The sequence below is a fragment of the Asterias rubens genome, chromosome 3 (assembly GCF_902459465.1).
Source record: "Asterias rubens chromosome 3, eAstRub1.3, whole genome shotgun sequence".
Taxonomy (NCBI): Eukaryota; Metazoa; Echinodermata; class Asteroidea; order Forcipulatida; family Asteriidae; genus Asterias; species Asterias rubens.
The window spans coordinates 12,275,520-12,287,962 of record NC_047064.1 but is presented as its reverse complement, the minus strand read 5'-3'; the positions used below and the strand labels follow the sequence as shown (position 1 = coordinate 12,287,962).

The 12,443-nt window shown below is 45.0% G+C and overlaps 1 protein-coding gene across 1 annotated transcript in view; it reads right to left on the bottom strand.

Moving 5' to 3' along the window:
* Positions 1-12,443, bottom strand: part of LOC117287727 (tropomodulin-2-like) — a 115,070-nt gene that overhangs the window by 49,795 nt on the left and 52,832 nt on the right. Inside the window, exon 3 of the mRNA XM_033768229.1 lies at positions 11,991-12,150. Within this exon, the coding sequence (XP_033624120.1) occupies positions 11,991-12,150 (160 nt within the window). The remainder of the gene's footprint in view (positions 1-11,990; positions 12,151-12,443) is intronic.

Below are 12,443 nucleotides of genomic sequence, written 5' to 3'. Positions count from 1 at the left end.
GTGTCGGGTCGACAAGTTATAACCAAATTCCGACACTCTTTTGATCATGCATGTTTTTTCTTTGCTTTTAAAAACTTTTTAAAAAAACTTCTGTTGTGTTTTTCTGTAATCTATTATTATTTTTTTTTTTCAATCCAAAACGCTGTCGTGACGCACTAGCTTACCATCTCGCTCTCATAACATGCAGCGTCGAAAAAGCATTCAAGAAATTACAGGATCGTTATCATCATCATCAGCAGGCAGCATGAACTTCACGCACGCGTGGTATGATAGCAGCGAATTCACACGTGTTTTCGTTCATATTATTTAGGAACCAATCTCATCTCTACTATCACATAAACCGTCGCACTCAAGATTTGCCTATAATGACGTCAGTGTAGGCAACCTTACCGCATGCATTTATACAGGTGCTTTCCCGCAGATTTTATAAGGCTTCATGACTTTCACGTGTGTGGGGGCATGCAGCGGCAAACATTTACTGATGTGCTACTTTTTCACCCCGGAAATCAGTGTTTGCATCTCTTTTGTATTTTAATAAACTGCAGTTTATAAAATGATGCGTTTTCCTCGAAAGTTGGAGAATAGTCTCATCTGTAAAATAGCATACATGTAGCTAGATAAGCAAATATCAACGTCGTTTATCTAGGTCCAATAACTGGTTCATGTTGTTTCTTTTTAAATATCAAGTCGGTTTCAAAAAAATGTTGTTCTCTCCTTTATTAAAACCACCAGAATTTGTTTCTTCATACACACGTTTTGCCCAGTGGAAATAGTTAATGGCACTGTCTTTCGTTTATATATATATATATATTTTGTTTAGTGTTTTTTTCTCTTCAAATATCATTTACAACTTGCCTTTGACCTGTGTCCTAATTTATAAGTTGTAATGTCATTGTTATCAATTCAGCCATATTTACAAACATAAATTCACAAATTACTAAGAAGCAGGTAAATTACCATGATTAGTCAGTTTAAATTAAGTAAAAAAAATAATTATTTTGGTAAATAACCCTTGATATTTTGATCGGTTGCACACAGTATGAATTATGATTTTACATTAATTAATTAATGTGTTTAAAATAAATACAAACATAGAAAGTATCAACTTCAGACACCAGGCTGTCCTGTTCACCAACTACACGGATTAAAACTGACCTGGAGATTCCTTTCACACTAAAAAAAATTGTTTAACCCAGAGACTAAAAATTTAATCCAGTTCCACACTAACACGGAGCAGCGCAAGATGTGTTCACACTACACATTTTTATAACTCGGAGATGTTTTTTCAGACATCGTGATGAAAAATAGATCATCGAAAGATCGTAACTGCCGAGAGAGCAGCGGGAGCGGGGCCGTTTATGTTGACTTTGATGATGGAGTTGCACGTATACAGATTGATCTCCTCATTTGCCGTCGCCGCCGAAATTCTTTAAGTTTTAAGATTAAGTTGACATCATCTATATTCCTTATGACAGTTTAATCTACTCTCATAATACAGAAAGAGAATAACGAAGAAAGGATCGGCTACTTCTAGTTCCCATTTTTGAACATAATTAAAACACCAATCGAAAAAGTTTCCCAAAACAGTCGACCACGTGAGTTAATCATACAGGATAACGCACGTGTTGTCGTAAGTAAGACAACTCGACAATTCGGACAACTCGTCAGTTTAGACGGCTCGACCATACAGGCAACGCGACGGTTCAGACAACTCGACTTTGAGATAACTCGTCGGTTTAGACAGCTCGAACGTACAGACAACGCGACGGTTCAGACAACTCAACTTTAAGACAACGCGATGGATGGCCAGAGATAAGTCGACGGTTGAACGATCGACCTCCGTTTCGGTAAAAAAACTAATAAATTATGGCTTGACCTGTGGATATCCCTATTAGACGATTTACTGATACTTTACATAACTGAATACACATTTATTAATTCTGCCCAGAAGATTGTTGCTGACGGTTTAAAAAACCGTCCGTCGAGTTGTCCGAACGGTCGAGTTATCCAATGGGCGGGGAGGGAAGCCCTGTCGCATTCTCATGGGTAATAGTGGCAAGCGGGAAGCGGCAACGATGCCATCAACGACGGCGCAACTTGACGTTTTCTGTCTTTTTTAAATGACAGAATTAAGTAAACCCTGGCTTGGATGAACAGCAAGTTACGGATATGTTACTGTGATTTAGTTTTGATGTTTTTTGAGTATTTTTGTGGGGAGTTTTGCGCCACCTATAAATAGTCAAAATACTATGATGAAGACATTAATGTTTTTGTTATGAAAGTCTAGCCAGCCACTGTCATAAAAACTCACAAACCAGGTGACGGTTCACAATTTTATTAGGAATTAAGTCCGGGGAATTTGGTGATTCGTTTTTTTAACACCAAGATTTTCTTGGGCAGGGTTAAGTTTTACCGGGATTAAGCCTGTTTTGGGTTCGATCCCCCAAAACGATCTATCAAGACCATCTAAAAGTAAACCCAGAATTCAACCACAAGCCAGCCACTCCATGTCCAAAGTCGGCGCGCCACAATTCCCTTAGATGTGCCGCAATTGTAAATACTCGGGTTCTTATCATACAAAATTGTTACATTTTGTTGTAACTTGATACAAAGTATAACAACGTTTCAACATTTTTGCTTTGTAGCCGGTCTGCCACATTATTGACCAGAATCATTGACTGAGACTCCTTATTACCGTGTTGTTATTTATTTCTTGTTTTAACAACTTAACTGTAAAATGAACAAAATTCACTATTGAAATAACCATACTATCCTGAGTGTCATAAAAAAAAACGACAGGAAAAAACATCTGCCCCTCCAAAAAATAATATTAATAATATTACTTGTATGCAACGTGGACGACTCCATTGTCCGTCGTTACACTTATTCACGTAAATGAGGAAACGAATAACCGAAATTGACCCTTTTCCATAGTGACTTTGTTAAATGTGCAAGCTCAGCAGACTAATATCATTAGTAAAATAAAAAGACACTGAACGAACAAATTAAACAAACCCCCAAAATATAGTATTTTTGGCGGATGGGAGCAACAAAAAATAATAAATTAATAATGCTTGCTGTTTCAAGATCAGAAGGCAGAATCTAAAATGCAACATTCTTTAACTTATAAAGAAGCGAAACAAAAATGTTTCGGGTCAGCAGCTTTTTAATCCCGTAAGCCTATTTAAAATTGACAGTACAGGTAGCCTAAAATCATGTTCCCACGAAAAAACTAACACAATTATAACACCATTATCAACGACAGTTCATAAACAACAACAAAAACAACAACAACAACAACATCATAAAAACATGGTTTTAACAAGGCTCAACAAAATGTTCTGACACTTTTGCATGTCGGCCACATGGTTGCAGGGTAGGCCTGCATAGCAAGTATGTTTGTCAACACGAAAGTTCAACCAAGACCATTGTTTACGTCAGAGGGCCCCTCATTTAAATACACTGTTCCGACCGCAGACTCTGTGCGGCCAGCCACAGAGGCACAGTTGAATAACAAAGGACTCATGTTGATTCATATGGTAATGAAGCTCTCCAGCAAAACTCCAGGAATTTACTAGGGGGGCTCTTTTGTTAGAAGGGGATTAAAAAGTCTGCAACATCCTGCAGACTAACTGCAGAAAGAATGCCTGGGGAATTTCGACAAGGCCCCTAAATGTAAGCACCCAAGGACTGAGTATGTGGGGAAGGAGGGAGGGATACTCTACCGGTAAGTATTCGTTCGTAGACCCCATCCACACTACTGTGGGGGTGGGGGGGAGGTCTACTTCACTCTACTTACCGGTAGAGTCGAATTACTAATTTGCATAGACTCGCACCGAGGAAAAGGTGGTGGGTATACGCGGTGCTACTGCATGTCTTAAGGGGGCGTAGGACCCCGGCACGCTCAAAATTCAGAGAACCCCGCCGTAGGGATCAGGCGGACTCCTCCGGGTTCCCACCGGATGTGCCCCGCCGCCACTCGGCGAGACGTAGCAACCGCCACCAAAAAGGCCACTTTGACCGTTAGATGTAGCAACGTGGCCCCACTCAGTGATTCGAAAGGGGGTTTTGTTAGTGATGACAGCACGCTAAAGAGGTCCCAGGATGGGACCAGTTTGCGCACAGGGGGACGGGTGACAAACATCCCCTTAGTCAGCTGCCCAATCGCCCGGTTATCCGAGACCGTCAAGCCGTCGGCGAATCCTCCGTGGACTGCTGCAATGGTTGACCGGTAATTTTTCACCGTGGCCGTTGCAAGTCCACTATCAAAAAGATATAGGAGGAAATCCCAGACTTCCTCTACAGAAGTATCGGCGGGATGAATAGCTCGCCACCTACACCATTTAAAGAAATGGCGTAGTCGGCAGTCATAAACTCTTCGGGTCGAGGCCCTTCGGGACTGGGCGGCAACTTCCGCAGCCCGTCTCGAAAGGCCCGCTGCTCTGAGGGATCTTGTGACAGCACCCAGCACGTCAGGTGCAGGTCCCTCGGAGTCGGATGAACCACTCCGAACCCGGGCTGGTATATGAGGTCCGGGCGTTGTGGGAGAACCACCGGCCTGTGCACCAGGAGCCTGACCAGCCGAGGGAACCAGGGCTGTCGGGGCCAAAAAGGGGCGATCAAGAGAACTTTGCAATGATCCTGCTCGATCTTTGTCAGCACCCGTGGAATGAGGGAGATGGGCGGGTAGGCGTATGCCAACAGCCCCTCCCATCGCATAGTCAGAGCGTCGATCCGCCATGCCCCGGGGTCGCGACCCCTGGCGCAGTAGATCGAGAGGCGAACAGATCTACATGAGGTCGGTAGATAAGCAGGAAGAGCGACTGGGCCACACAGGGGTGGAGGGACCACTCTGTCGGGACGATCCAGCCCCGGGAGAGAGCGTCAGCCGTGACATTCTCTTTCCCCGGGATGTACACCACCGACAGGGCGATCCCCTGCTGTATGCACCAGTGGATTAGGTCCCAGGCTAGTGCACACAGCCGGGCCGACCGGGTGCCCCCCTGGTGATTGATATACGCTACCACTGTAGCGTTGTCGGAGCGCACCAGGACGGCCTGCCCCACTAACTGTGCTCGGAAGTGCTGGAGGTCATTCCGGACCGCCAGCATTTCCAGGACGTTGATGTGGGACGAGTGGTGTTCCGGGCCCAACACCCCCGCTATCTGATGGGGGTCGAGGGTCGCCCCCCAGCTGTACAGAGACGCGTCGGTGACGACGGTCGCTGACGGTCGGGGCGGGCGGAACACTCGACCACGTGTGAGGTTGGCGTCCTCCACCCACCATTGAAGGTGGGGGGTCAGCCAAGGCGTGGTAGGCACCGGGAGGTTGACCGAATGACGGCTGGGCCGAAAGTAGGAGAGGAGATGGAGCTGGATAGGTCTCATCCTCAGCCTGCAGAAATCTACTAGGTCTACCATGCTGGCCATGAGACCAAGTAACTGGAGCCAGGCTACCGCCGGCGCCACCGTAGCCCCAGGAAAAGGGCCACGCACCGACGTAGGTTCTGTACTCGTTCCGCCGAAGGGCGGGCTAGCCCCCTCTGAAGGTCGAGAGCCGCACCGAGAAAGGTGGGCACCTGAGAGGGGATCGGGTGCGATTTCTCGGTGTTGATGAGGAACCCCAGGCTGGACGTGAGGCGCCAAGTAAGTGTCAGCGCCGCGTCCATTGCCTCCCGTGATCGGCCCACAATCAGCCAATCGTCGAGGTATTGGAAAATCAGCAGTCCTCATCTCCAAAGTGCTGCCCCGATCACCCGTACCACTCGGGTGAAAACCCGAGGGGAGGTTGACAGTCCAAAGGGGAGTACCACAAATTCGTATAGCGTTCCGTTGTAGAGGAAGCACAGAAATTTGCGGTGTTCGGCCCTGATGGGGACGTGGAGGTAAGCGTCCCGAAGGTCCAAGCTCGCCCCCCATGCAGGCGTATCGATTGATTCGAGGATTGCCCGCAGCGTTTCCATGCGGAAGCGCTTTGGGCGGATAAATCGGTTTAGGGGCTTTAAATTCAGGATCGGCCGCCAAGTGTCCGCCTCCTTCTTGGGAACTAAGAAGAAAGTGGACATGAACCCCGTCCGGGGACGAGTCGCCGGACACGGGGGGGTCGGATACACTCACTGATTGTTCACCCAAAGGTAGGGCTGTGCCTAACAAATCATGGTGCTCTGCATCCCGATCGGATACAAAGGATCCCGAGGGGTGTATGCTAATCCCCGTCTGGGATTGTGGACGTGCACCCGTGCGTGACCGCAGGGAGGGGAGGCCGGTGGCCGGCTGACCGTGCACGGTACGCCGCCTCGATCCTGGCGCACCCAGCCATGACCGGACTGGTCGGGCTGGGTGTACGGTCCTGCAAACTGGGAAAATTCCTGAACCTCGCGCCGGCCGGATATTGAGGCCGCTAAGGTCTGGCAAGCCGTGAGGAATTCGTCTCGGGTAAGCGGCTCGCTACCCCGATGATGTTTTCTATGGCCGTCAGGTGAGGAGTCGTCAGACGACCGAAGATGACGGTCTTTTCTGGTCTTCTGCCGCTTATTCGGTACCCGTTCACGGGACGAATCCAAGGCTCTCTCTGAGGAAACCTGAGTGACAGGGATGCCCGAGCAAAGGGTGAAACCCGAAGACGAGGGCGGGGCCCTGTGAGTGGGGTATCCCGGGGGAGTCCCAGGTACCCAGGTACCATGGCCAGCGCCCCACAGCCTATGGCGTGGGCGGGTGCCTTGTGGGTCTTCAAACCTCGCAAAAGGCCGTCACCAACCGTCGTGGGGGAATCCACGGTGTCAACAACAAAACAGCATTTAAAATTTGTAAAAATCGTATGGCGCAAATTTTTGGGGGGGAATTCCCAACAGCACGCTCTTTTGTCCAACAAAAGAGGGCGCTGTTGATTATCAAATCTGTGTACAGCATCCCAAGCAGGGTGAGCAAAATTTTTAAGGGGCTTCCATGAGTTGCAAAAAAAAACCTGATGCCAATCTCACACAAACATATTGCGTTTGTGAAGAAACAAGGAGTTGTTAAAAAGGGTGATACTGGTTTAACTATAAAATAACGACACATTGTATAAAAAGTCATCTTTATGGTTCAAAAACATTGAACTACGTCATCACATAACGTTCAACCGAACACCGTGTTTTTGTATTAAACAAACATTCTATGTCTAGTTTCTTCTTCCCATTTTTGTCTCAGTCGATTAATATTTTCCAGTCCCTTAATATTTCCCCGTCCATGTTTACTTCCCCGCCCAGGTTTATTTCCTCTTCCCCTTTTTTCATTCCCTTAATATTTCCCCGTCTATGTTTATTTCCCTGTCCCAGGTGTAATTTTTCTTTTCCTTTTTTCATTCCCTTATTAATTTCCCCGCCCCTTAATATTTCCCCGTCTATGTTTATTTCCCTGTCCCAGGTTTATTTATTCTTCCCATTTTTTTCTCAGTCGATTAATATTTTCCAGTCCCTTAATATTTCCCCGTCCATGTTTACTTCCCCGCCCAGGTTTATTTCCTCTTCCCCTTTTTTCATTCCCTTAATATTTCCCCGTCTATGTTTATTTCCCTGTCCCAGGTGTAATTTTTCTTTTCCTTTTTTCATTCCCTTATTAATTTCCCCGCCCCTTAATATTTCCCCGTCTATGTTTATTTCCCTGTCCCAGGTTTATTTATTCTTCCCATTTTTTTCTCAGTCGATTAATATTTTCCAGTCCCTTATTTTAATATTTCCCCTTCCATGTTTTATTTCTTCTTCCAATTTTTTTTCTCAGTCGATTAATATCACCCCCCCCCCCACCCCAAGGGGTATTTTCCCCTTCCCAGTTTTCGTTTTCCCATCCCTGGTTGTTTATATTTATCTACCCAAAATACACCAGAATGACCCCATGCCAACAACTCCTTGCATCAAAGGTAAAAAATCACAAAATTCCTGTAGATGTGCTGCAATTGAAACTATACTGGGGTTCTTATACAAAATGTTACATTTGATGTAACTTGATACAAAGTATAACAACACTTGGACATTTTTGCTTTGTACCACCTGCCCACCACATTGACCACTTTGCTGAGACTCTGCTCATTGGGATCTGGAAATAAACATGGGACAGGAAAATATAAAGGGATGGTGAAATATTAGGGGAGAAAAAAAACCGGGTAGTAGGAAATAAACCTGGGATGGGGAAGGGACGGGGAAATATTACAGGACTGAGAAAAACTGGGAAGGGGAAATAAACCTGGGATTGGGAAATAAACCTGGGCAGGGAAATAAACCTGGGACGGGGAATAAACCTGGGACAGGGAAATAAACCTGGGATGGGGAATAAACCTGGCTAGGGGAATAAACCTGGGATGGGGAATAAACCTGGGACAGGGAAATAAACCTGGGCAGGGAAATAAACCTAGGACAGGGAAATAAACCTGGTTAGGGGAATAAACCTGGGACAGGGAAATAAACCTGGGCAGGGATATAAACCTGGGACAGGGAAATAAACCTGGGATGGGGAAATAAACCTGGGATGGGGAAATAAACCTGGGATGGGGAATAAACCTGGGTAGGGGAATAAACCTGGGATGGGGAATAAACCTAGGACAGGGAAATAAACCTAGGACAGGGAAATAAACCTGGGCAGGGAAATAAACCTGGGATGGGGAAATAAACCTGGGATGGGGAAATAAACCTGGGATGGGGAAATAAACCTGGGCAGGGAAATAAACCTGGGACGGGGAATAAACCTGGGTAGGGGAATAAACCTGGGACGGGGAAATAAACCTGGGTAGGGGAATAAACCTGGGACGGGGAAATAAACCTGGGTAGGGGAATAAACCTGGGATGGGGAATAAACCTGGGTAGGGGAATAAACCTGGGATGGGGAATAAACCTGGGTAGGGGAATAAACCTGGGCAGGGAAATAAACCCGGGACGGGGAATAAACCTGGGTAGGGGAATAAACCTGGGTAGGGGAATAAACCTGGGTAGGGGAATAAACCTGGGATGGGGAATAAACCTGGGTTGGGGAATAAACCTGGGACGGGGAATAAACCTGGGTAGGGGAATAAACCTGGGCAGGGAAATAAACCCGGGACGGGGAATAAACCTGGGCAGGGAAATAAACCTGGGCAGGGAAATAAACCTGGGTAGGAGAATAAACCTGGGACGGGGAATAAACCTGGGACAGGGAAATAAACCTGGGATGGGGAATAAACCTGGGTAGGGGAATAAACCTGGGATGGGGAATAAACCTGGGTAGGGGAATAAACCTGGGATGGGGAATAAACCTGGGTAGGGGAATAAACCTGGGATGGGAAATAAACCAGGGTTGGGGAATAAACCTGGGTTGGGGAATAAACCTGGGACAGGGAAATAAACCTGGGATGGGGAATAAACCTGGGACGGGGAAATAAACCGGGACGGGGAAATGCTAAGGGAGAAAAAACCGGGAAGGGGAATAAACCTGGGACGGGGAAATGCTTAGGGAGAAAACAAACCCAGGAAGGGAAAATAAACCTAGGACGGGGAATAAACCTTGGACGGGAATAAACCTGGGACGGGACGGGACGGGGAATAAACCTGGGATGGGAAACAGAGAAAAAAACCTGGAAATAACCCATGATAGCGAAATAATTATTACAGAGGGACAGAGAAACACCTGGGATGGGGAAATAAGCCTGCAGAATGGGAAATAAACTTTGGACGGGAAAACAACCCCGGACATGGTAATAAACCTGGGACAGGAAAATATTAAGGGACATAGAAAACACCGGGGGAAACAACCCAGGACGGTGAAATAATTATTACGGGAACAAGAGAGAAACAACAAACGGGAATGGGGAAATAAACCTGGGACGGGGAAATAAACCTGGGACAGAGAAATAAAAAGTACAACATTTTGGCTTTGTCCCCCGCTGCTCAAATTATTGGCCACTCAGACTCCTTATCATCAGCATTATGTGTCCCCAAGGTCAATGCCTTTATCTTAGCAGACACATAAGGCACAGTGGACAATATTTTGATCTATATCTGGGGAGAAATCTGTGCTGGGGGCACAATGTTTTTGCTCTAAAAGGTGCTGGGCGGAAGTTCCGAGTTCCAACCCAGCCCACAGATGAAAAAACTTGCATGAAGAAGATAATGAAAATAATGACCACGAAGACGTGGAAATACCAGCGAAAACACAGGGAAAAAACATCATGCAAAATGTGGATGTGGGAGGATTCGACCAAATATAACGGACCTTCGAGCTGGATATATGTTTATATAATTAAGAGGTAGATTTTCATTCAAACAATTCATAATTTCTCATTCAGTTAAATAAATAATGCGGGTTTTCCTTCACCAATGACCGACCGTGGGCAGTAGCCTACCTCCCGTACCCACAGAAAAAAATGTACACAGATCTGTCTGTTCGTTGACTTTGTAGTTGCAACGATACAATTGCTTTTTTTAATCCACTGCATGGTGAGCAGCGCGCTGCAGCCGGCCGCAATCTTTAGAAAATAGGACAATGATCATGGTCCATTGTTATGGATGATACTCTATGTGCCGCACTGAGCCTAGACTTGACAGGCCGCGGTTCGCCGACCCTCGGCGCTTCAAGGCGGGCTGCGGCCCGCCGATAAAATTATTTTTTTTACGCTGTCCCTTACTCTAACATCCTGTTTATCGTCATGTTCATTGGTCACCGTGTGTTTGCATAATGATTACGGAGGTCAATGGGTCATCTGTTGTGAGTTAAACCAGATGTGGTCTTTTTTATTCTGTCCCCAGATAAACCCGAAACGGTCTAAAGATAAACCCCCTCCCTGGACAGTTTATCTTTAGTGGGTTGAACTCGTTTAGGTCTAACTTTAGAACCGTTCAGACACACAGAGTTGAACTCGATCGGGTTGAACCACGAGTTAAACTGGCTTAAGTACTGTGTCTGAACGACCTCTGTGAAGACCAGTCTTTGACAATTACCAATTAGTGTCCAGTGTAATTAAGGACAGAGTTAAATTTCCGCCTGCAAGAAGGATTAATAATGCAATTAAGCAGCGGAAAATCTTTGTGCAAGCTAAAACTGCTTTTAACTCTATCAATTAATGTCTTTTTACAATAAGCAAAATCATTGCTGGCCTCGTAATTTAAAAGGTGAGCATAAAAAGACCTAGCCGTGGAAGTGTTGTTACAAATCTGACAAACTAGATCAAGTTGAAATGTCGACAAAATATCATTGATCTTACATAAATTCAAACCATGTAAAAGAGGTGTAGTTTTACAGTACTATGGATGTACATGTATGAAGACCCATGGCAGATTTAACAAGCTTACCCTGTGTTTTTTTCAAGATTTTGGAAAGATGTGGCATTGAAATTAACACACTGACATCCGTAATAAAACAGGGGTCAGAGCTGTGTTCCAAACTTGAGTTTTAACACAGGTTGAACTGCCATTCCTACACATGCCAATACATCACAACGCAAATCAGGTTTCAGATCATTTGACATTTAACAACACCCAAGTAGGTAATGGAGTCAGTGATATTGAGTTTACTTTCATTCAAAACCCAAAAGGGATCCGATGATAAAGTGTTCTTACCATTTAAGAGAGTACACCTCATTTTACTTTGGTTGAAACGCAGACCATGTGACGTAATATATTCATTTGCATATAATCAATAAGCTTTTGGAGACCAGTGACAATTAAACTAGAAAGCAACAAATCATCAGCATAGCAGAAAACATTTAAGGTGTGGGCAATAACGATACCACATTCCATGGCACTTTGACCAGAAACGAGATCTCTATAAAACAGATTAATAATGCAAGGAGACGATAACCCTCCTTGTCCCGTGCCTTTACAAAATGTTTCTGCCAATGTTTCTGTTAATATTGCTGACTCCCTTTCAAAACGAAGACTATAATTTTATAAGCAAACACAAAGAGTAGGCCTACTTCTTTTTCCTCTAACTTTTTTTTAACAAGTACTTAATAGTTTCTTGCTCAATGCAAATGGAACATTAACTCACCTCTTTTTTCCCCAGCTTTATAGGGAACTTTATCATCCCAGTCTTTTTCCTCCTTCGCTTTTTTCTCAAGGAATTCTACCAGATGTTGTCTGTCAAATGGACCAGTAGGTTGTTTCTTTGTGTGCTCCTTCTGTCTGTCTGAAGCTGGTAGGGACTCATTCTTAATTAAGAAAAACAAAACTATTTCTTTAATCTCTTTAAAGAATTGTGCGTACTGCAATAAAGATAACTAGACAATAAGTGTTTGTGAACATACACAAAGCTGTTCCGTGTTGTTTGGCTTGGGAATATGTGCTTCATTGCCCAAGGAATCTATAACTGAAAACAAGTTTTTAAAATGTTGTGTAGTTCTTGATATGGTCCAACTTCCAGTTGACCAGTAAGTAAAGGTCAACATGGGGTCACAGCTACTAAAGGCTAATCTGCAATGCCCAAAAGTCTATAGCTGAAAAA